Below are 22,776 nucleotides of genomic sequence, written 5' to 3'. Positions count from 1 at the left end.
TCAGTTTCTCTCACCATACCACCGAGATCGTATTCTTTGCAGATATTTCCAGTTGTAGCTCTATTCTAGGAACAGGACCTTTATCTAAATTCTTCTAGGCAGTTAAGAAGGAGTAACAAGAAAACTTCCTAAATCTTACGTTTCTTAAAAATAATCAGCCTAAATTAATCTTCATGCCAAAGAGACACATTTTGGGGTGCCAAATTTTGCTCCCCTACATAGTCATTCATTTATCTAATATACATTCATTGAGTTCTTACAAATTTGGAGGCCAGGTTTTTCTGCTAGGTGTTTGAGATATGGAGATTAAAAGACACTGTCTCTCTATGCAAAGAGCTCACAGTCTGAAGAAGGAACCATACAAGTAAGCCAGATATTATTCCACCACCAAATGGAAACAATGATCGAATACACTAAGTATTCTATCTGAATAGAACTAAATGGGGAAAGGACATTCCAGACAGAGGAATCACCATGTGTAAAAACAGAGAGATAAGAATGAGTATGGTGTGTTTGTTAAGCTGCAAGTAGCTTTGTAGGACTTTAAAAAAGTCTGTGCTCTAGATAGTGATAGCCGATGAGTCTGGAAAAATAAAGAGACCAGATCTTGGTCAGTCTTGGTGCCAACTGAATCATGATCTTATGGCCTATGCTATGGAGACATGTAGAATGGGACATGATCAAGTTAGTATTTTAGAAAAATCTTAGCAATGTGGGGAGAAGGATGGAACAAGCCATGAAATTACAGGCAAGATGATGACATAAACTCTCAAATAAGACAGATGATTTAAAAACAAAACCACAGACAAAATAATATTTGAAATTAAATATACATGTTTTAAAAGACCATATTTGGCAAATAAATTATGGAATATATTTTCCATATTTCCCCCTTTGTTATTTCTTTTTCTTTGAATCAATTCAGTTTGATTCCAGAGACAATAATTTCTGTAACATAGTACATGTTCAATTTTTATATTTCCTCATTTAACTTTCAAATGAAATTTAATAGATATTGATGCTATGGCTTTGCTGAAAAATTGACTCAGTTAATAGGAATAAGATCCTGTGCATCTACCAGATTAACAGTGAATCTATATGTAGATGCTAAAGTTCCCAAGTCATGATTCTTTCATTTCACTGTCAAAATGTAGCATGCCGAGGTACATATCATATCTCAAACTTTTATATATGATGTCTGGTGCATAAACATTATATGTGAAGTAACAAATAGTAATAAAGAAGGCCTGCATAGAAGTAGATCATATCTACAACTATTAAAATAGCTAAGGCACCAAATAAACTTCAAATTATACTAACAGACTCCTTTAAAGAATCACTCCTGAAAACATTATTGAATACTTCTGCAAAAATGGAAGAAATCTACAATTAAGTTGGCAATATAATAACAAACTTTTTTTCAAAGTATGCAAAATAATGATCTGCATCACATAGATACTGTATCAACATATAATTTGTGTTATATAACCCAAAGGAATCATCATTAATCTGTGAATGCATTTCTGATTACTTTTATATTATAGTCTTAGAATTATTAGCCTTCACAAAGTAGGTTTTTATTAGGATGAAGGAAAAGAGCTAATGAGGTAATATTTTCTATGAATGCTACATAAGCATTTCAGATTTGAAAAAATTCCAGTGCTATAGTAAAGAGTGCACAATATTTTATTGATTAATTTTATAATGTTAGGCAAGTTATTAAACTTCTTTCTCCCACAGTATCTTCATCAGAGAGAGTATAATTTGAGTAGATTTGATTCTTTTTTAGTTGTGATTACATATGAATTTCTAAAATTTATAGTATTACTTAGATACATATTTATTGTGTTCAATATTACATAAGGAAGTTTATAGAATAAAACCGTCCCTTGAAGAAAGCTCAGAGTGGAACTTAGATTTTCATGATTTGCAATATTTATGTTTTGAAAAAATTACTCTGGAGGTACTGTTGAAGGTGAATTAGATTTGGGATATCTAGAGGTTGAAAGACTGGAGACTAATGAGGAGATTATTAGAATATCCATCTAAGAGTTGATGAATGTCATTCTAATTATATACCCTTAAAGGGTATACCCTCATCCATCACACATAGTCTGAATAAAAGTAAGAAGAAACAGACATCAAATTTTAAAAACATTAAAAAAAATACAGCAGTCAAGAGTATTAGTTCAGAATTGCAAAATATAAACTTAGATGCTGTTGAAAAACATACACAAATTCTAAACCAGTAGCAGTCTGGGTCCCAGAAAGAAACAGATGACAAATTCAAACTGGATTATTTTGGTAAATTTAAAAAATATTATTTTCAATGGTTTGGGAGGTGATGGAAGTAATCATAGAATAAAATCATTGCTCCCAGGCTAGGAGCATGGGTAGAAAGCAGTTACCCGAATTCAGAGGTAGAGCTACATGGATAATGGGACAAAGGACACCTTTCAGGGAAAGGATAAGGGGAATAAATATCCCAATCTCACTTTCTTCTTGTCCCTAATTGACTGGAGGTGTTACCTAATTGCCTGGACTTTACCAGAAGCTAGATGGCAAGGAGGTCTGATATTGTCCTTAAATGTCAGACTCCTGGAGCACAGAGCAACGTAGGGAAGGTGGATAATGTGTATTAAGGGTTAAAAGAAAAACATCCAGTGAAAATCATGTAAAATAGTCATGGGAAGTGGATATTATTAGGAACATAGTCCTCTAGTAATTAAGGAAAGTACAGATGAGCATTTGCTTCTGTTATATTGCATTTTTAAGATCACAGCCATCAATAAATCAGGCTACCACTGAATTCCATGTGCCTGATACTTAGGAGGTGTACAATGAATTTTTCATGAATGAATTAATGGAACTCTTAGGGAGGAAATTTTTTCTTCCACCCTTTTAGGTTCTTTTGGCTGATCTAATAATTAACTTGACATAAGACAGATTAACAGGAGAAAAACAAATTTAACTTCATACATATGGAGGCTTCACATACACATAAAAGTCTCCCAGACAGTCAGATTTGAGGCTTATATGCCATCCTGAGCTAAGGCGAAGGGGTTAGGGGTCTGGGGCTACAAAGGGAAGAAAGACAATTCACAGGAAGATGGGAAGCACAAATGTTTGGTAAACAAAGGTTTGTCATGCCACGCAGAGACAATGGAACACAGAGAAGACTTTGAGCAAACAGGTCCTGCTAAGCTTCCCCCAGCTCACCACAGCTACCTCACACTCTGCGTAATTATTTCTGGTGGTAGGTCTCCTTCTGGACCAGGCCCCCTATCTAAATTCTTTCAGTCAGTTAAGAGGGAGAATAAAACTGGGTTTATTTGTTTGCCCAATGAAGGAGAATTCACACCTTGAAGAACTGCAGGAGTGTCTTCCTTAAGAGTATGTCAAACAAGACTGGATTTGAACTTATGTTTTAAGCTATTCTGTGGATTGATGCTGTCAGGAAGTAGGGGTAATTCTATGATTTGATATCTTTGGAATTCTCATCTAGAAGTAAAGAAGCATAAAGTAAATTTAAAGCTGTAATTTATAAAGAAACAGCAGTTACTCATATATGTAATGAATTATGGAGGTTTGGTGCTTTTTTTGGGGGGGGTTTAGACAATTTTCCTGTTTTTTGATTGTATTCATACATGATTATTGTGTAGTCTTGCTTTTGTCTTTCTTCATCATGGTCACAAATGGCCTTGACTAATGTGCTATCTTTGACATTGTTATGTTCAACAGCAGTCCACAGCCTAACTTGTGTGCTAGACCAAGTCCTGGTTGTCAGAAGCTACTTTCCTTGTCACTAGTGAGTGTCAGAGCCAACCCAAATACAGACCTCTATGGAGCAGTGGGTAATAAAGGAATTTTGGGGGGTGTATGTGAACATGACTATCTCTAACTGCTGTTATCAACATCATCATCATCAGTAGAGATTATTAGTGCACATATACTAATAATTAGTATGTATGTACTAGCAGTATACTTAGAGATTTGCAATCATTGGCTCATTTCGTCCTCACAGCAACCCTATGGACTAAGTGCTATTATCAACCTCACTTTGCAGACCATGAATCTACGTAATCCAACCACATAGCTAATAAGTGGCACTTTCTTCACTCAATCACCCTAATTTACTCCCTCTCTAAATTCAAATTCTAGCTCCACCAGCTGGGTAAAGTCTTGAAGTGTTGTAATTTCTCTGAAATTTCACAAATGTTAGGAGGCTTAAATTACCTTTAAGATATTTAGGAAATGTGGAGGATTTGGTACACTGCTTGCCACAGAGAAGAATTCACATACGCTGATTCACGGTCCTTTCCCTTTAACACAAAATATTTTCAATAATGCTGAGCATTTATGCTTTCCTAAGACACACCACCCTAATCAGAATATTATAAAAGTAAAATAATCAAATTAATTAATCTCAATAGTACATACTTTTTTGAGGGAATAATTTATTCAGTACTTTGTGCTAATATCTAAGAAAGGATTCAGGAAGAAACTTAAAAGCAAAAAGCAAACAACTTTCTGCCATCCATAATATTGAAGTAATTGAATTATCTAAGTCTGTTGGCACTATGACTCTGAACTCAATTTCACTCTGTATTCTCCGTCTAAAGCTTTTGTAATCTCTCTAGGAAAGAGGTATCTATATTACTAGCATACTGTTTTGAAATCAGCTGTAAAAAAGATCATAGCATTTCTCAAATAGAAATTGAATGAAGAGGAAATTCGAGCCTACTTGTTTAAATTTATTTATAGCTTTTAAAAAATAATTAGTTCATGCTCAAATAAACAAAGAAAGGGGGGAAAACAAAATATTCCAGGTAGCCACTATGTTGTGAGTTGCTACATGTTATTAATTCTTGTAGGCCCCATGACCCCTAGTACAATGCTTAACACACAGGAGCAAGCACTCAATAAAAAGGATGCTGGCAGAAGGGTTACAGTAGTTAGACTAGTAAATTGGATCTCATTGTTCTGTATCACAATCCCAGCTCACTGAACATGATTCAGGGTGACTTTGGGATATTACTTTAACTCCCTGTGCATTTTCCATATACTATAATACTACTTGCTTTTATGTCCTACATACTTTGAGTGTCATAAAGACCAAGTTTTATTGTCAATAACATTTGTATTCAATTTTAACCAAAAGCTCCTTCAATCGGTTCTTTTCATAGAAATACATTCCCTATTTGAACTTTCTGATTTTTCCATGAATTGGCTAATATCTCAGTATAATCCCAGCTAGCTATTTATGGTCAGCCTGATTTCCTTAGACAGCATGGAAATGAAGTACAGTGGATGTAAATGTAAGACATATAATCAAAAAATAAAGACCTGATTTAGACACGGACTTAAACGTTACATGGACTTTACAACCACTTGATAGGCTAAAATACAATAAAGGGAAATGTGCCTTTGATAATCCAATGAGGGAATGCACGGAAACATAAGAAACCCCAATGCTTATAGTCTCAAACTAAAGATCATAAAAACAAAAACTAAACTGCTAGATAAGACTTAGTATTGTAATTGAACTTTGAGGACTCTAATTGAATGAACACAAGGTTTGCCATGGCAGTGAAATCACAAGTTATAAAGAGTGGAGAAAAAGTGAAATGAATTAGACATTACTTTCAAATTTCACAGAAGCCTGAAAGAATAGAGTAAAATGGAATTTTCAATGTGGTCTGGAAAATCTTCAAAGGCTGATAGGATATCTTACATGGGCCTTTGTATTATAAATCTGCATATATTATATCTCTTCGGATCCTCATAAAAGTCTGTGCCTGACCCTATCTTTGTTGTTTGAGAGAACATCTGCCAACTGGCCAGGCTTGAGACACACATGTACCTCTAAAAATTGGCAGTGATTTTAACCCAATTTAAAACACAAGAGGATCTAATGTACAGCATGGTGTTTATAGTTAATACGGTACTACATATATGAAATTTGCTAAGAAAGTAGATCTTGAGTATTCTCACCACACATACAAAAAAAAATGGTAACTATATAAGGTAATGGATATGTTAATTAACTTGATTGTGGTAATCCTTTCACAATGTGTATGTATATTAAATTGTCACATTATATACCTTTAAAGAATCGCATTTTACAACCTAAATTATACAATTTTTATTTGTCAATCATACCTCAATTAAAGGCACAGAACAACTAACAAAAACAAAACAAAAAAAAGTAAAAAACACAAGGACTAGGAAAGGTGAGGATTATTTTTCCTCAAAGGAAAATCAGTGTTTATTTTAGAAGTAAGATAATGGACACTGGACAGGCAAAAGAAAAAAAAAATATTTTAAGTGACCATTACATATATAATTTATATTTATATTTATGTATATAGTGTATATATTTATATATTACGCATATAAAAACATATAAATATATATGTTAAAATGTAAATATGTGAATATACACATATATGTATGTATGTACGTATATACCCACACATACAGTACACTAGCTCACTTCCTTATTTCTCAGCTAAGACTATTTGGGGATCAGGCATTTGGTGACAATGATGTTTTTGTGAAGGCACCTTTGGGTTGGACTTTGCTTGAGACTTCAGCTTTCACTTTAATAGTATGTGTAGAGTCATATTTGGATGATCTGATTTCATGAGTCATATGACTCTCACACTGTGACTCAAACCCCTTGCATATCTTAGTATGGATCTGTGGAGTAAAGACCACAAAGGTCCATAGCACACATTATTTTATTTCTAGGTTTTGTGAATGTGTAAAAAGAGATGTTGAAGCAATTGTATGACTCAGTCTACCAATGGAAAATTGATATAGTAAGTATTAATGCCTTTTTTAATGCCATTGTCACTGTAGGTTTTTCTGAGTAAATTTAATTAAAACAAAATAAAATAAAAACAAAACACAAGATAGTATCTTCAGTAAAACCTGGAAATAGGCAGTTTTAAAGATGAGGACAGTGGCGAAATGCCATATTTCATTGCAAAAATGTTAAAGCAGAAGAGCTTAAGATAAGCTTAGATAAGGTCTTGATTGTGTAGCTTTATTGTTAGTAGCAAGTATTATAGTTCTAATGCTAGCCACTTATAATATTTGTTGAAGATTAGTATAACTAAGAGGCTTAATGAAATAAGTTTAGCTCACTATTTATTTTGGTTTATATTAATATAAACATATATCAATGTGTATATATATGTTTTTATATACATATTTTTGTATATATGCACATGCCTGTGCATATGCGTGTGTGTATATATATATGCATCTATGTATAGTGAGTAGTATACATAGAAAGAGTCAGTTATCTAGAAGAAGAGTGATATGTAGAAAAAAATAGGACTGGGCTGAGCACATAGAATAACAACATAAACTTGTTATGCAAACAAAAATGTATACTTTTGGTGTTATTTAATGTTATATGCATTTTCATCTTAAATACTAATGGTATATCTTTATAGAGAATGCATATCAAATGATTACCTTCTAAACTATCGTTTGAAAAAGCTATCATTAAAAAAAATGCAAAAAAAAAAAAAATGCATTTTTTTAACCTTAGAGACAAAGTTCTACTCTACGCTTTGCTTTGTTTTTACCTTTTTATTTTGAAATAATGATATTTTTACATCAACTCGAAAGATATTACAAAGAGGTCCTGTGTATGCATCACCCGATTTTCCTTAATGGCTTCATCTAACATAACTGTCCTATAATATCAAGACCAGGAATTTGACATTGGTATAATGTGTGTATGTGGTTTTGTGGTAGGTTTTTAAAAATTACCACCCAAAGATATATTTAATCCCTAATCCCCAGAATCTGAAAATATTACTATGTAGCAAGAGTTGAATATTAACTTCTGCAAACAGTGTGATTAAGTTAAGGATCTTGAAGGAAGGAGTTTATCCTGGATTACCTGGTGGGCCCTTAATGCCATCACGGTAAAAGAGAGGCCGAGGGTGATTATCTACAGAGAGGAGAAAGCGGTGGTGAAAAAGAAGCAAAAGAAATGTGATCACAAGCCAGTGAATACTGATAGCCATCAGAAACTGGAATAGACAAGTAATGAATTCTCCCCTTGAACTTCTGGAGGGAGTGCAGCCTTACCAACATCTTCATTTCAGCCCAGCGACACTGAATTTGGACTTCTGTCCTCCAGAACTGGGAGAGAATAGACTTATGTTGTGTTAAGCCTCCCAGTTTGTGATAATTTGTTTCTGCAGCCACAGGAAACTAATACACGTTCCATCTCATTTTAATCACTTGGAGAGATTGCTGTAACTACAACTGCAATCAAGATACAGAACTATCTCAACACAGCAAAGATCTCCCTCATGATAATTCTTTTGTAGTCTCTGCCTTTAAAAAGCCTTATGTATCTCTTATGTATAATGTACAGGATTTGTATTTGTATTTAGTGAGAAGAATAGAGAAAATTACATCTAAGTGTAATTTTAAATGTAAACATAAATGAAGATGAAAGTCTCCATCTTCTGGAAGCAGAAGTCTCCAGAGTCTGTTTTTAACAAAGTGTGCTGCCATTTTCCCTCCCAAATAACATGTAATTCACATGTGATTTCATTTGTATATGCCTAGCTATATGTTACCCAAAAGCAGGTATCCAGCTTGCAAAACGACTCACATACTTTTAATGGTCTAGGTTATTAAAGGCATATGTCTGCTCTGTATTTATGTTTTAAATTGAAATCTCATTAAAAGATAGAATACGATGGTTAACAAAACTGCTCCCCTTCAAAATAAAGCTTTGAAAAGGAGAGGATGTATATTTGCTCTAACAAATAACAACTTGAAAAAAGAGATAAGATTTATTTTTTCAAATTTATTTATTTATTCATTCATTCATTCAAAATAAAGGTCATTGACTGCTGCATTTTTATAGGAAGTTTGGAACAGATAAAACAAGACACAAAACATAATAACCCCAATCCTGCAATTCCACCTCTCTGAGTTAATTGCTGATGTATTTTTGTTCAGTTATTGCTATGTCACGCCTCTCACCTGAGGAAAGGACCCCCAGTTATGGAGTCGGCAAATGTCATTTTGCCTCAGTTTATATTTCTGGATGCTATTCGCTACTGTTCCCCAATTCCCTCACCCTTTAGTGCCTTGATCAAAACAGTATTTTAAATGCTCTCTCTAGAACACTGTACTTCCAAACACTGTGTAATCAGATGAGAGACAACTGCCTGCAACTCTGAGCGTCTGTCTCCCAGTGAATTCAGTCTCACGTCCTGCGGAGTACTTGGCTTCAACTACTGGCAGATTAGATCTCTCCTGGCCCCCCATCCCTTCCCCTCACTCTAGCCCTTCATTCCTCCCTACCAGCGGGAATAAATGATCAGCCTCGGGCGGGTGTGCAACCGCGTGACCAGAGCGCAGCCCTGTGAGCCGGGCGTGAGGGGCTTTCGCTGGGGACCCTTTCCATCTCCAGCGCGAGAGACACGCGCCCTCCGGGTTTAGGAGAAGCGGCGCCAAACAATCCAGGGCAAGGCTCTCCTAGGGCTACGGTGACATCACTCCCGCAGCGGATTCCCAGCTCTCAGCTCCTGGTTTCCAGAGGCGTTGGTCGCTTAGTCCGTCTGTGCCCGCCACTGGGAAGGGCGCATCGCCGCCAGGCATAGGGCCGGACACCGAGGAGCGACCCGACCCTCGTTGGAGGAGGAGGAGGGAGAGAGAAGACAGCGAGGCAAGCAGGACCCCGGCAGGCGGCAGCGTGCAGCTCAACCCAGCGCACTACTTGCTGCCTCTCCTGCCGGCGCTGGTCCTCAGCACCAGGTGCGTCCAGGACAGTGCGTGACCTGAGCCCAGGGGCGATCAGTGCGAGGTTGACCCCACCGCAGGTCACTTGTGGGGACCAAAAACACACAGTTCGGCATTATGTATCTTCTTCCTCCGTTAGAGGTTTTCTGTGATTAGGATTCTGATCTACATCAGCAGCAAAGGCCTTTTGGAGGAAGTCTCAGGACTGCTTCCTGTGCAGGGAAAAAGAATTTTCCTTACCAAAGACATGTTTCTCTGCTGCCCTAATAGTGGTGAGCACGTGGTCTCTGGGTAACAGAGAGACCAAAGAAGCGGAATGGAATCAAGGTGCAAGGAGGAAATTATCCCCAGGGAATGCCCCTACAACGGCCTCCCAACACAGGTGTCTAATCTTACGGTGCAGGGAGCCAGAGAAAGCAGATACATAGGTTCTGGGATACCTGAAACCTTGTACCAAAGGAAAAAAAACAACAACCCTGGATCCCTGAAATGACCTGTTTTAACTTCTGCTAAGTGGTGAACTAAACACATAGCAAACAAGACCACTTATGGTTAGAAACACACCCAGATGCTCCCTCACTGTCTCCACATGGGACATTTTAGAGGTATTATTTACAACTAAAAAAAATACACAGATTTTAAGTTACAAGCTCAATTACTTTGGGCCAATATATGTTAATTTAGATACGGAATATTTACGTCACTCCAGAAATTCCCTGAGTGCCCCTTTTCAGGCAACACTGCCTCGAAAGTAAACACTTTTCTCATTTCTATTACCATAGATCAATTTAGTCTGTACTTTAAATTTTTATAAAAGAACTCATACGGTATATTTGCTTTGTGTCCAGCTTCTTTCACTTAGTAAAAAGTCTCAGCTTTATCCATGTTTGCTCCTTTTTAGTGCTGAGTGATATTACATTGCATGAATAAACCACAATTTGTTTTATCCTTTTTGTTGTTCATGGGCATTTGAAATGTTTTCAGCCTTTGCCTTTTATAAAGTTGCTAAGAACATTCTTGTAAATCTCTTTTTGGATATTTGGGGTAAAAAAATATATGTATATTTATATTTTTATATATTTTTATTTTATATATATATAATAGGTATAGTTTAACATTATGAAACCTGTTTTTTAAAGTGGTTGCACCATTTTTGACTCTGTTTAGGAAGGTATGAATGATCTAGCTGTTCCACATCCTTGACAACACTTAGTATTTCAATCTTTTTAATTTTAGCAACTCTAGCCTGTAGCTTGCCTTTTCATTTTTTTTTTTTTTAAACTTTGGGTTTATTTATTTATTTACTTATGGCTGTGTTGGGTCTTCGTCTCTGTGCGAGGGCTTTCTCTAGTTGCGGCAAGTGGGGGCCACTCTTCATCGCGGTGCGCGGGCCTCTCATTATCGCGGCCTCTCCTGTTGCGGAGCATAGGCTCCAGACGCACAGGCTCAGTAGTTGTGGCTCACGGGCCCAGTTGCTCCGCGGCATGTGGGATCTTCCCAGACCAGGGCTCGAACCCGTGTCCCCTGCATCGGCAGGCAGATTCTCAACCACTGCGCCACCAGGGAAGCTCCCTTGCCTTTTCATTTTATCTATTGTGCCCTTTGCGAAGCAGATTTTTTTTTCCATTTTGATGAAGTCTAATGTATCATCTTTAAATAGTGCTTTTTTCTTCTTTATTTAACAAATTTTTGCATATCATAAGGTCATAAAACTATTTTGTATGTTCACGTCTAGAAACATCACTGTTTTAGCAATTATATTTAGGTCTATGATTCAACTCAAATTAGTTTTATTGTGTTTGATATGAAATAGGGATCAGGTTTTTGGATTATTTGTTTTGCTTTTTATTTGGATATCCAGTAAGTAATTTCAACATGAATTTCTAAAAAACTATTCTTTTCCATTGCACTAAAATGGGACCTTTTTGAAAAACACTTGATCATAATTGTGAGGTCTATATCTAGAATTATGATTTTGTTTCATTGACCTATTATTTGTTTACCCTTATGATAATTTTTCAGATTATATTTTTAATATAGCTTTACAGAAATGCTGGAAATCAGGTGGTGTAAGGTCTAAAATTTGTTCTCTCTGAAAATATTTCAATTTTTCTAACTTATTTGTATATCTACATATATATTAGTCTATTGGAAATTAATTCAGATAGCCACAGGGAAAGTTTGAGAAGAACTGACACCTTAACAATTATAAATCCTCCAAGCGATGAGCCTGATTCAGCTTCCCATTTAAAGAGATTATCTTTAATTTCTCTCTGCAATATTTTATAAATTTTAGTGAATCAGACTTGCACAGATTTATGATTAAATTTAATCCAATGCATTTTATGTGTTTTGGTGCTATTGCATATGGCATGTTTAAAATTTTATTTTCCAATTGTTTGTTGCCAATTTTTAGAAATACGATAAAATTTTGAATATTTATTTTATATCCTTCAACCTTGCTATATTTGCATATTATTTCAACATATTTTGTTGTTGAATCCTTAAAAATGTCGATATACACAATCATTCTATCTGGTAATAAATATAGTTATGTGTTTTCCTTTCAATTATTATTATGTTTTGTGGGGTTTTTTTGCCATATTTCACTGTCCAGGTTCACTAGTACAATGCTGAATAGAAGTGAGGAATATGAATGCCCTTGCCTTTTTCTTAATCTCAGGGGAAAATAATTTAACACATCACTATTAAGTATGTTGTTAGCTGTAAATACCCCTTACCAAACTAAGTTTCTTTCTTTCCTATTTTTGCTGAGTTTTTATGAATGGGTGTTAAATTTTATCATTTATTGCATCTATTATGATAATCATATATATTTTTCATTTATAGCGTTATTATTGTGACTTACACAGATTCATATTTGAGTGTTGAAACAACTTAGCATTCCTGGGATGAACTCAATTTGGTCATAATATCCTGCCATTTTTATATATTGCTAGATTTTATTTCTGGTGCCCTGTTGATAAATTTTGTGTTATGTTAATTAGCGGTATTGGTTTGTAGTTTTATTTTGTTTTAATATCCTTTCATATTTTGGTGTCAGTGTTATAGTGGTCTCAGAAAATAATTTGGAAAGTGATGTATTCTTTTCAATTTTCTGAAAGAATTTTTGTAAGATCAGTATTATTTCTCTATTAATGCTTGACAGAATATAGCAGTGAACCAATTGGCGTATAGTGTTTGCTTTGAAAGATGACTTTGACAATTCAATTTTTTAATAGACTTAGATATAGATGTTCTATTTTTTGCTGTATTCATTTGAATATGTTATGTTCATCAAACAAGAGTATCCATTACATCCTAGTTGTTGGATTTTTTAGCATATAATTGTTCTTAATATTTCTTTTTAAAATTGTAATATTTTTATGTACAATAGCCATATCCTCTCATTTATATTTTGAGTAATTTTGTTTTCTTCATCAGTCTTATTGTTGATTTTTCAACCTGTTGTTTTTTTTCTACTATTGGCAATGTTCATTTTCCTTCTTGTTTGTGGTTTATAGCTTATTTACTCCAACTCTTTTGCTTTCTTCTTCTACTTTATTTTGCTCTTCATTTCCTAGCTTCTTAAGGTAGAAGCTTTTAAACTGCTTTCATATTGTTTTACTTTCTAAGCAGTAAATCAAAGTATAAATTTCCTTCTAAACATTGCTTTAACTTTTCCCCATAAATTTTGATATTCCTGTTTGTTTTAATTCAGGTTGAAATATTGTCTATTTTTTTGTGTGCTTTCTCCTTTGACCCATGGTTATTTAGAAGTGTTCAATTTAATTTCCAATCATTTGGGAATTCTTATATCTTTTTGTTATTGATTTTCTAGTTTAATTCATTTTTTTCTACAGAATATATTCTCTATAATTTTAATTATGTAAAATATATTGAGAAATATTTTATTCCTCAGCATGTGATCTATCTTGATGTATATTCTTGAAAAAAAAGGGTGTGTGTGTGTGTGTGTGTGTGTATGTGTGTGTTTTGCATTTAAGTATTCCATAAATTTGTTAAGTATTCCATAAATATGTTAAGTAAATTAGGTCAATTTCTGTGATAGTATAAATCAAAGTTTTTATATTATTATAAAAATATCCAACTATGGGGCTTCCCTGGTGGCGCAGTGGTTGAGAATCTGTCTGCCAATGCAGGGGACACGGGTTCGAGCCCTGGTCTGGGAAGATCCCACATGCCGCGGAGCAACTGGGCCCGTGAGCCACAATTACTGAGTCTGCGCGTCTGGAGCCTGTGCTCCGCAACAAGAGAGGCCGCGATAGTGAAGAGGCCTGCGCACCGCGATGAAGAGCGGCCCCCACTTGCCGCAACTGGAGAAAGCCCTCGCACAGAAACGAAGACCTAACACAGCCATAAATAAATAAATAAATAAATAATAAAATAAAAATTAAAAAAAAAAATCCAACTATGGATTGAAGGCTTAGTACTGTCAATTTTTTTCTTCATGTTTTTTGAAGCAACTTTTTGAGGGGCATTCTTAGGTTTGTCTTCTTGATGAATTGAGCACTTTATCACTATGAAACTTCCCTCATATGGCTGATAATATTCCTTCTTTTGAAGTCTACTTTGTATGACATTAATATAGTCTTTCCAGCTTGCTGCTTTTCTTTTCAAACTGGTAAAACTTTATTTTCAGTTTCTCTTACCAATAATGGTAGGACAGAGACTATTCTTTATCTTCTGCAGTACTTTCCACATGTATTTATTTCAATCATCTCTAGGCATCAAACAGAAAAAAAGTCACATAATGCACCTTTAACTGGACACTTATTGCTTAGAGTTGGTGAGTAGGGGCACTAGGGTAGGATGAAGAGGTTCTTAACCTGCACCTCAGGAATCTAAAAGTCAGAAGAGAGGGGCTGGAATGAGCCCTTTGAAATTGTTTGCAATTTCAAAGATTTTGTACGTGTACCTTTTTCTAGGTAGGAGATATTATCTTTCTCCAGACAACTTCTGACATTCCTAGCTAAGAAAAGGACATACTTGAAGAACATTCTTAAATCTGCAAATATGACTGCTGTGGACTATTTCTTCCAATCAGAACATGTAACTCTAGCTACTTTGCACCTAGTGTTATTCATTAAAAACTAATCTGCAGGGCTTCCCTGGTGGCGCAGTGGTTGAGAATCTGCCTGCTAATGCAGGGGACACGGGTTCGAGCCCTGGTCTGGGAAGATCCCACATGCCACGGAGCAGCTGGGCCCGTGAGCCACAATTGCTGAGCCTGCGCGTCTGGAGCCTGTGCCCCGCGACGGGAGGGGCCGCGATAGAGAAAGGCCCGCGCACCGCGATGAAGAGCGGTCCCCGCACCGCGATGAAGAGTGGCCCCCGCTTGCCGCAACTGGAGAAAGCCCTCGCACGAACTGAAGACCCAACACAGCCAAAAATAAATAAATAAATAAATAAATAAATAAATAAGAAAATCCTTTAAAAAAAAAAAAAAAAAAAAAAAAAAAAAAAAAAAACTAATCTGCACTAATCCCGTAACTGTGCTTTATCATCAAAATTTTTGTTGCTACGGTTTATGCCACAGTTTTTACAGCCTCAATTAGCCTTTTTCTCTGTTATGAAAATTTTAAAATGCATTTCAGCAAAAGAAATTTTTAATAAGGCCATAATTGCCTCATGCTAACAGATACACATTAAAAATAAAATAAATTAGAAAAATACAATAATCGTCACATAGGGAGCAGTTTCTACCAAACAAAGAGCACCCGGGCCCTCTTATTTCATGCCCTTTGTAACTGTATGTTACAGTGTGTGTGCACACTGAATTGGAAATCCTCCCTGAAGGACAGTATCAAGAGGACCCCTGGTGTGGATGTGGAGTCAGGCGACTAGAATTTGATATCAGCCTTTGCACCATCTTCCCTGGTGACTGTGGACAGGTCATATTACCTCTCAGTTTCCACATCTCTGGGACCAATGCTGTCCACTGGAAATACAGTGTGAGCCACACATGCAAGCACATAAGTAATTTAAAATTTTATAGTAGCCATTAAAAATAGTAAAAAAGTACCAGTGAAATTAATGTTAACACTATATTTTATTTAACCCAATATCAACAATATCATTTCAATATACAATCAATACAAAATACTAATATAAAATTTCATAATATTTTTTAAAACTAAGTCTTCAAAACCTGTTGTGTACTTTGTGCAGCATATCACAATTTGGACTAGCCACATTTGAAGGGCTTAATTTCCACAAATGACTAGTGGCTACTGGATTGGACATTATAGGCTTGTATAAAATCACTGCTCTAATTCTATGAAAATGGAAGTTGAGAAAAAAAATCATCTCTAGCAGTTTGATTTGTGCCTTTTTTATATATCCTATATCTCTGATTAGTAAGGTCAATTATTCCTCTATATTCTTAAAGATATGAAGTACAACTGTAATAACTAATTTAATATCCTTACCTATTAATTCAATCACCTGTGACATTTCTGGCTCAGTTTGGATTGACTGAATTTCTTCTCTTTATGGGTTGTGCTTTCCTGCCTCTTTGAATGCCTGATAATTTTTTATTGGATGGCATGCATTGTGAAGTTTGTGTTGTTGGGTAACAGATTCTTAGATTTCTAAAATGTTCCTGAGTCTTGTTCTAGAAAGCTGTTAAGTTACTTGGAAACAGACTGACCCTTCCAAGTCCTGCTTTTAGGTTTTATTAGGTTGGACCAGAAGAGTGTTCAGTCTAGGCTTAATTTTCTGCATTGCCAAGGCAAGTTCTTTCGTAGTATACTACCACGTGAATTATGAGGTTTTCCGCTCTGGCTTACGGGAACTGGTGTTGTTCATGGTCCTGTGTGTGTGCTGGAGACTGTCCCCTGTAATCCATTTAGTTGATTCTTTCCTCAACATACTGTAGATTTCCAGTGTTCTCTGTGTGTGCAGCTCTCTCCTCTCTGTATTCTGCCCTGGAACTCTAGTAGTCTCAGCTTCCCTAAATTCCCAAGCTGAACTCTTTGATTTAGACAGCCTGCTGGGCTCTGCCTTGGTTTTCTGTCCTTACTCCACGGGGTAGAAGCTTTCTTCTATGGGGCAATCATAAGACTCATCTTGTGTTTTCCCCTTCTCTCAGGGATCATTAGATTTTGTTGCCTAATATTCACTGTCTTAAGAGTCATCATTCCTTATATTAAGTCTGGTTATTCAGCTGTTTCAATATGCTAGGATAAATCCAGTGTTTATTAATCCATTTAGGTGGAAGTATAAGAACCTCAGACACAGATTTTTTTTTAAATTAATTAATTAATTTATTTATGGCTGTGTTGGGTCTTCGTTTCTGTGCGAGGGCTTTCTCTAGTTGCGGCAAGTGGGGAACCACTCTTCATCGCGGTGCGCCGGCCTCTCACTATCGCGGCCTCTCTTGTTGCAGAGCACAGGCTCCAGACGCGCAGGCTCAGTAATTGTGGCTCACGGGCCCAGTTGCTCCGCGGCATGTGGGATCTTCCCAGACCAGGGCTTGAACCCGTATTCCCTGCATTGGCAGACAGATTCTCAACTACTGCGCCACCAGGGAAGCCCTCAGACACAGATTTGAGGGAAGGTTCCATAAGTCTACGGGCTTCCCCTTTCTGTGGTTGTTTCCAATCCAGGATGCAGCCTCCACTCCACTTCAATTTTCAGCAGCTTTGGAGACACCAAACTCCATCCTCTCCCTTATCAATCCAATGAGACTTTTCTTTGTGAGTTTGTCCGCTGTGCACTGGGTGGAGGGTGATTTTTGTTATTTACTGGTATTTTCTTTTAAGTATTTGGTCCAGATTTTATAATTGCTGTAATCAGAAAGCTTAGCCCTATGTAAGTTATTCTACAAAGAATGGAAGCTGAGTGTGCTTTGAAATTATTTAAATTCTGAATGCAAATGAGCTATGTTTATTGAAAATTTTAAATTCTATGACTGAAGAGCTTTGTGTTTCTTCACTTTTGATTAAGGACCAAAATTTGTGAGAAGTTTGTTTTCTTATTCAAAAGAATAAGGAATTTGACCTATTTTATTTCCCAGGGCTGAGTCTTTTTGTTTCTGTATACCTTGTTATCAACAGAAATCTCTTTTTTGTGTGGTGCTAATTTGAAACAAAATAATCTTAGACCATAGAACTTGCATGAATAGAAACATTATCTACTTGTGCACTGGAGCGAGGAAGAAGGAAAAAAATAAGGACAGATATAAATATAAAATTTGAAGATAATGAGAAAATTGTCATCTTTTAAGAAATGAGAATTTACCAGTATTTAATCCTTTCCTAATCCATATACCTGAGAAGAAGCAGAATATGCCTCCCCAAAATGTACCACTTTGGCATGTGGATTGTTTTGAGCTGAAGGCAATTAAGACCCAGTAGACTCAGGAAAGCTTTTTACCTCTTCCTTAACTGCCTAAAGGAATTTAGTTAGGGTGCCTGAACAAGGAAGAGAGCTATTACCGGAGATAACTTTCTTTACCAGAAAGACTTATCTGCATGGCAGGTAAATATTTGTTTACCAAACATTTGCCCTTCTCATTTTCCAGTGCATTGTCTTCTTCCCCTTTGAAGCCCCAGAACCCCATCCCCTTCTTCTTAGCTTAAAACACCTTTTAAAAACTGTCCTCTGCCTACTCATAATTACTGCAACTAAGAATCACCTCGTTTATTTCCACCATATTCTACCTCTCTATATCTATCTTTTTCGTGTCAGTCACACACACACACAGGCACTCTCATCCACACTCACACTCAGACTAATACTTAGGACCAACAAAGATGTTGGACAGAGGCTGACACAGGAAAAGAGTCTGGGTCTCAAATTAATTATCTTGGTTCCTAAAAAGTGCTTCAGGAGTTTAGCTAGCCAGTTACATCATTTTATGCCAAGTGATAGAAATTTTAATTGCTACATTTCATTAGGAAAAAGAATGCAATAAAGAATATTTCAAAATAAAACGCGGTTTGTACAGGCTGCACTTTGTAATGCAAGTCTCTACTACTGACCTATGACACTGACCACACAACATAATGGAATGAGCCTGAATTAACCGGGTATAGCCCAGCTTGAAGGATGATGTTTGTTCTGTTGAAAATTCAAGCTTTGTTGAAATAGACTTTCAGCAGAGCTTTCCTATACAGACGAGACCTCCTTTACAGAAAGATTCTACCCTGTCAACTATTGTGACATCTAGTTTAAAGTTCACTTATTCTATATTTTTGTCCCAATTCAGAAGTTGAATCTTTTATATAGACTCTAAGTAACTAAAGATGAAATGATAATCAATCCTTTTCCTCAGAACCACTGTACACAATAGTAGGGTAATGACACTTTTGTTGAGCAGAAAATAGCATAGTTTTTACTTTAGTTCATTAACTGCTTCATATTCATTGGTTTAGCAGTCAGGGAGGAAGCAAGCTTTCAACTGACATCACAGTTCCAAAATTAAATTTATCTACCATCTTAATTATTCAAGTTATTCAAATTTATCTACCATCTTAATTGTTATTATCATTTTTGAGATTAAAATGATAGGCAGCAAGAAGTTAGCCTTGTGAAAAGAATATGAAAGTCCTGGTCTCAAATATCATGCAATCTAAATGTATTCTTTGTAATTTGCTGGACCAAAAATGAAGAATTTCATCCTTTTACATTGTTCCAGCGTTATGATCTCAAAGCTCATTGAATTTTAGGCATTTGAACCTAAATAAATGCAGTTTACAAGGCTTATGGAATAAGTTATAAGTTATGGAGCTGGAACAATTAAGGTGACCTTGAAAAAGAGTACAGAATCTTCTTGTCTTTGCTAAACTGCAAGAATCCACATCTTAACTTTCAAGATTATTATATGAAGCCACCAATGAATAATAATCTCTGCTTCAGGGAATGTGCCCAAAACAATTGATAAATCAAATTCACCTCTGATTTAAAAGAAGCAATTATTATTGTGTCATTTTCTGAATTATCTTAAACAAATGTAGACTCTGAAAGAACTATAAAGGTTAGTGAGCTCATAGAAATTAAGGACAGCTGCAGCTACCAGCAGGGACATCCTCTCCCATTCTTCACTGCCCAAGCAATGCTCATTGTCCGCAGAGCAATTCGACAAGTAATTATTTTTTAAATTTTTATTGGAGTATAGTTGATTTACAATGTTGTGTTAGTTTCAGGTGTACAGCAAAGTGAATCAGTTACACATATACATATATCCACTCTCTTTTTTTTTATTAGATTCTTTTCCCATATAGGCCATTACAGAGTATTGAGTAGAGTTCCCTGTGCTATATAGCAGGTTCTTATTATTTATCTATTTTATATATAGTAGTGTATATATGTCAGTCCCAATCTCCCAATTTATCCCTCCCCACCTTGTCCCCTGGTAACCGTAAGTTTGTTTTCTACATCCGTGACTCTACTTCTGTTTTGTAAATAAGTTCATTTGTACCCTTTTTTTTAGGTTCCACATATAAGTGATTTTTTTCTTTGCATTTCATCTTGTCCCTATAGTTATGTATTTTATAATATACTTATGTAGTAGATGAACAAAGGCATAGATGGATAGATATATAGATAGATAAGTAAAGTTTGCTAGATGTAGTCCATAAATATGTCTCTAAAAATTATGAAGGCCCTAAAAAGACAGAAACATTTTAAATTGTATAATTCCAGCTCTCAAACAACTAAAATTCTTACTAACTTATTGATAAAATTTAGAATCACTTTCCTTAAAATGTAGTGCTATATAATCTGAGCTTTCAAATGTAAAATCTAGAGTTATTTTAATGTAGAAAGTTCAAATATTACAATGGTATCTCACAATTTATTTTGGTTTTTCCTTTTTTGATTTGCAAGCATTTGAAATTACATACACACACACACACACTGTCTTTTGCACTATTGCTTCCCATGTATTCACCATTATGATTTTTGGCTTTTATTTTTCTTTATAATTACTCAGGTTTTGATTAATATTTCAAAGATTTAACATTTAGAACACTTATTTATAATAATTACAATTCTTAAAGTTTTTAAATTAATGTATGAAATTGGATTTATTTATTCAGAGTTTGTTTTTCCACATGAGCATAATTTATTAGTACAAATAGCATTTTCCTATTTTCAAGAATACATAGGTTGAAACACTGAACATTTTTTTATCTTTTAGCTTTATTTTATTATTTTAGTTTTATTTAGTCTACATTTTGTTAATCACACTGAGTAAAAGGATTCAGTTCTAGTGATGTCTGATTCCAAGTTGATGCATAATAATTGCTGCTACCCTATCATTATACAAAGAATTATATTACTTATATTTCAGAACTCTTTCAGCTTAAGTAAAATGCTTTCAAAATTGTGTTTGACTGAACTGAGCCATTTTCACACCTGAAAGTTCTCCTATATATTAGGTCCTTTTCTTTCTTTGAGTCTTTTATATTTGGACTGTGTTAAGAAGTGGCGACTTCAGTATTGCCTTAAATTGGATTCCCCTCAAAACCTTTATTAGCTTAATAGATTTCAGTTTCATTAAGTCTTACCCAGATCCCGTTTCCCCTTTAGAATACTGTCACAGATAACTGATAATATTCAGAGTATTATCTGTTCTTGTTCCATAATTTTTTCCTGATATATGTATTTTTTTCAAATATAGGAGAATTTTTTCTACTAATCAGTAAAGTAAAATATGAACCTTCAATCTGGATTTCAGACTACTAGAAATGTATTTAAAGAGGCAAATAAAAAAACTTGCACCAACTTGGAAAAAAATCAAACAAAAACAGGAATAATTTAAGTAAAATGGAATATTAGGCAGTATTAAAAATGATGATAGGTACTGAAATGAGATTCCACAGTGTGAAAAGCTAAATAAAAGCATATACAAACATGCATTTTACATATTTTATTGAGCATTAAAAAGGTATATTACAAAAATGCATATGTCCATAATTAGAAAAAAATTCAAAATTGTGTTTATATTCCTGTATATTTCAATTTTCAGTATTAAACTTGTATTTCTGCATAATATAAATAGTAAAGATTAAAAAAATTAAAGTAATTTTCTTTCATTCTGGAAAGCTTGGATTATACAGAAAAATTCAAACAATGAAATTAAAATTAACCTAGTATCTAATAGTATAAGACCTTTTGACTTTCATCCACAATTGAGTTCTAGTTTTTCAATTTTTTCCAGAGTTTAAAAGTAGAAAAATAGGGCACACTAAATCAAGACAGGTATCTCTGGGAAAAACCTTAGTCAATGTAGTAATTTTACTTTGTCACACAAACCTGCCAGAATGACTTGTTTTTAAAAATTTTCCTACATATCTTCATTTATAAGAGAGTTGACATACTAGATGGGTGTAGAATAGTTGTCTAAGAAAATTGATTAATCTAATATGAACAAAAAACCTGATGTGGCTTATTTTATTTTTAAGTAACACAGTTCTGAAAAGCTGGTCTTGGATTACTCTGCTTTGAAAACCTGCTAGAAACCACTCCAGGCTATGAAAATATTTGCTAAATACTAAACATACATCTATTTTATTTTCAAATTGGAGTAACTGTGTCCAATTGACCATGTCTTCTGGTAACAGATGTCCCAGCCCTCAAGGACCACCCTAAATCTAGTTGGAAGCGTACAGAGCTGGCTTACCATTTCATTTGGAAAACAGACACAGGCATAGACACAACAGAAATAGCAATACTTCTGTAAGCCTTTCCATCTTATATTAAAGTAGATGTCTGTGAATGAGAGCAGTTATAGGACTTTAAAACTTTTGGCTAAAGTAACTGTTTATATTGCTGTTAATGGCAGTTTTATGTGTATCAGTTGGAAAATTCAGAATAATAAAAGAAACAAAATTGCCTCTGCTCAGAAGAGGGAGGATGAGAAGAAATCCAAGCACTGGTTTAGAAAATTCTATGAATACTATTCAATAATTGAACTTCTAAAATTGTGTCTGAATGATTTTTTTAACATTCAAAATATTA

At 35.0% G+C, this 22,776-nt stretch overlaps 1 protein-coding gene across 1 annotated transcript in view; it reads left to right on the top strand.

The window, feature by feature from the left end:
- The first annotated feature begins 9,360 nt into the window (after positions 1 to 9,360).
- Positions 9,361 to 22,776, top strand: part of LOC130708875 (zinc finger protein 343-like) — a 36,606-nt gene continuing 23,190 nt past the window's right edge. Inside the window, 2 exon segments of the mRNA XM_057553250.1 lie at positions 9,361 to 9,480; positions 9,601 to 9,801. Coding sequence (XP_057409233.1) covers positions 9,361 to 9,480; positions 9,601 to 9,801 — 321 coding nt within the window.

Source organism: Balaenoptera acutorostrata, chromosome 9 (genome assembly GCF_949987535.1).
Source record: "Balaenoptera acutorostrata chromosome 9, mBalAcu1.1, whole genome shotgun sequence".
Classification (NCBI taxonomy): domain Eukaryota; kingdom Metazoa; phylum Chordata; class Mammalia; order Artiodactyla; family Balaenopteridae; genus Balaenoptera; species Balaenoptera acutorostrata.
Note: the sequence above shows the minus strand (reverse complement) of the source record. Positions and strands in the feature narration are given on the sequence as shown.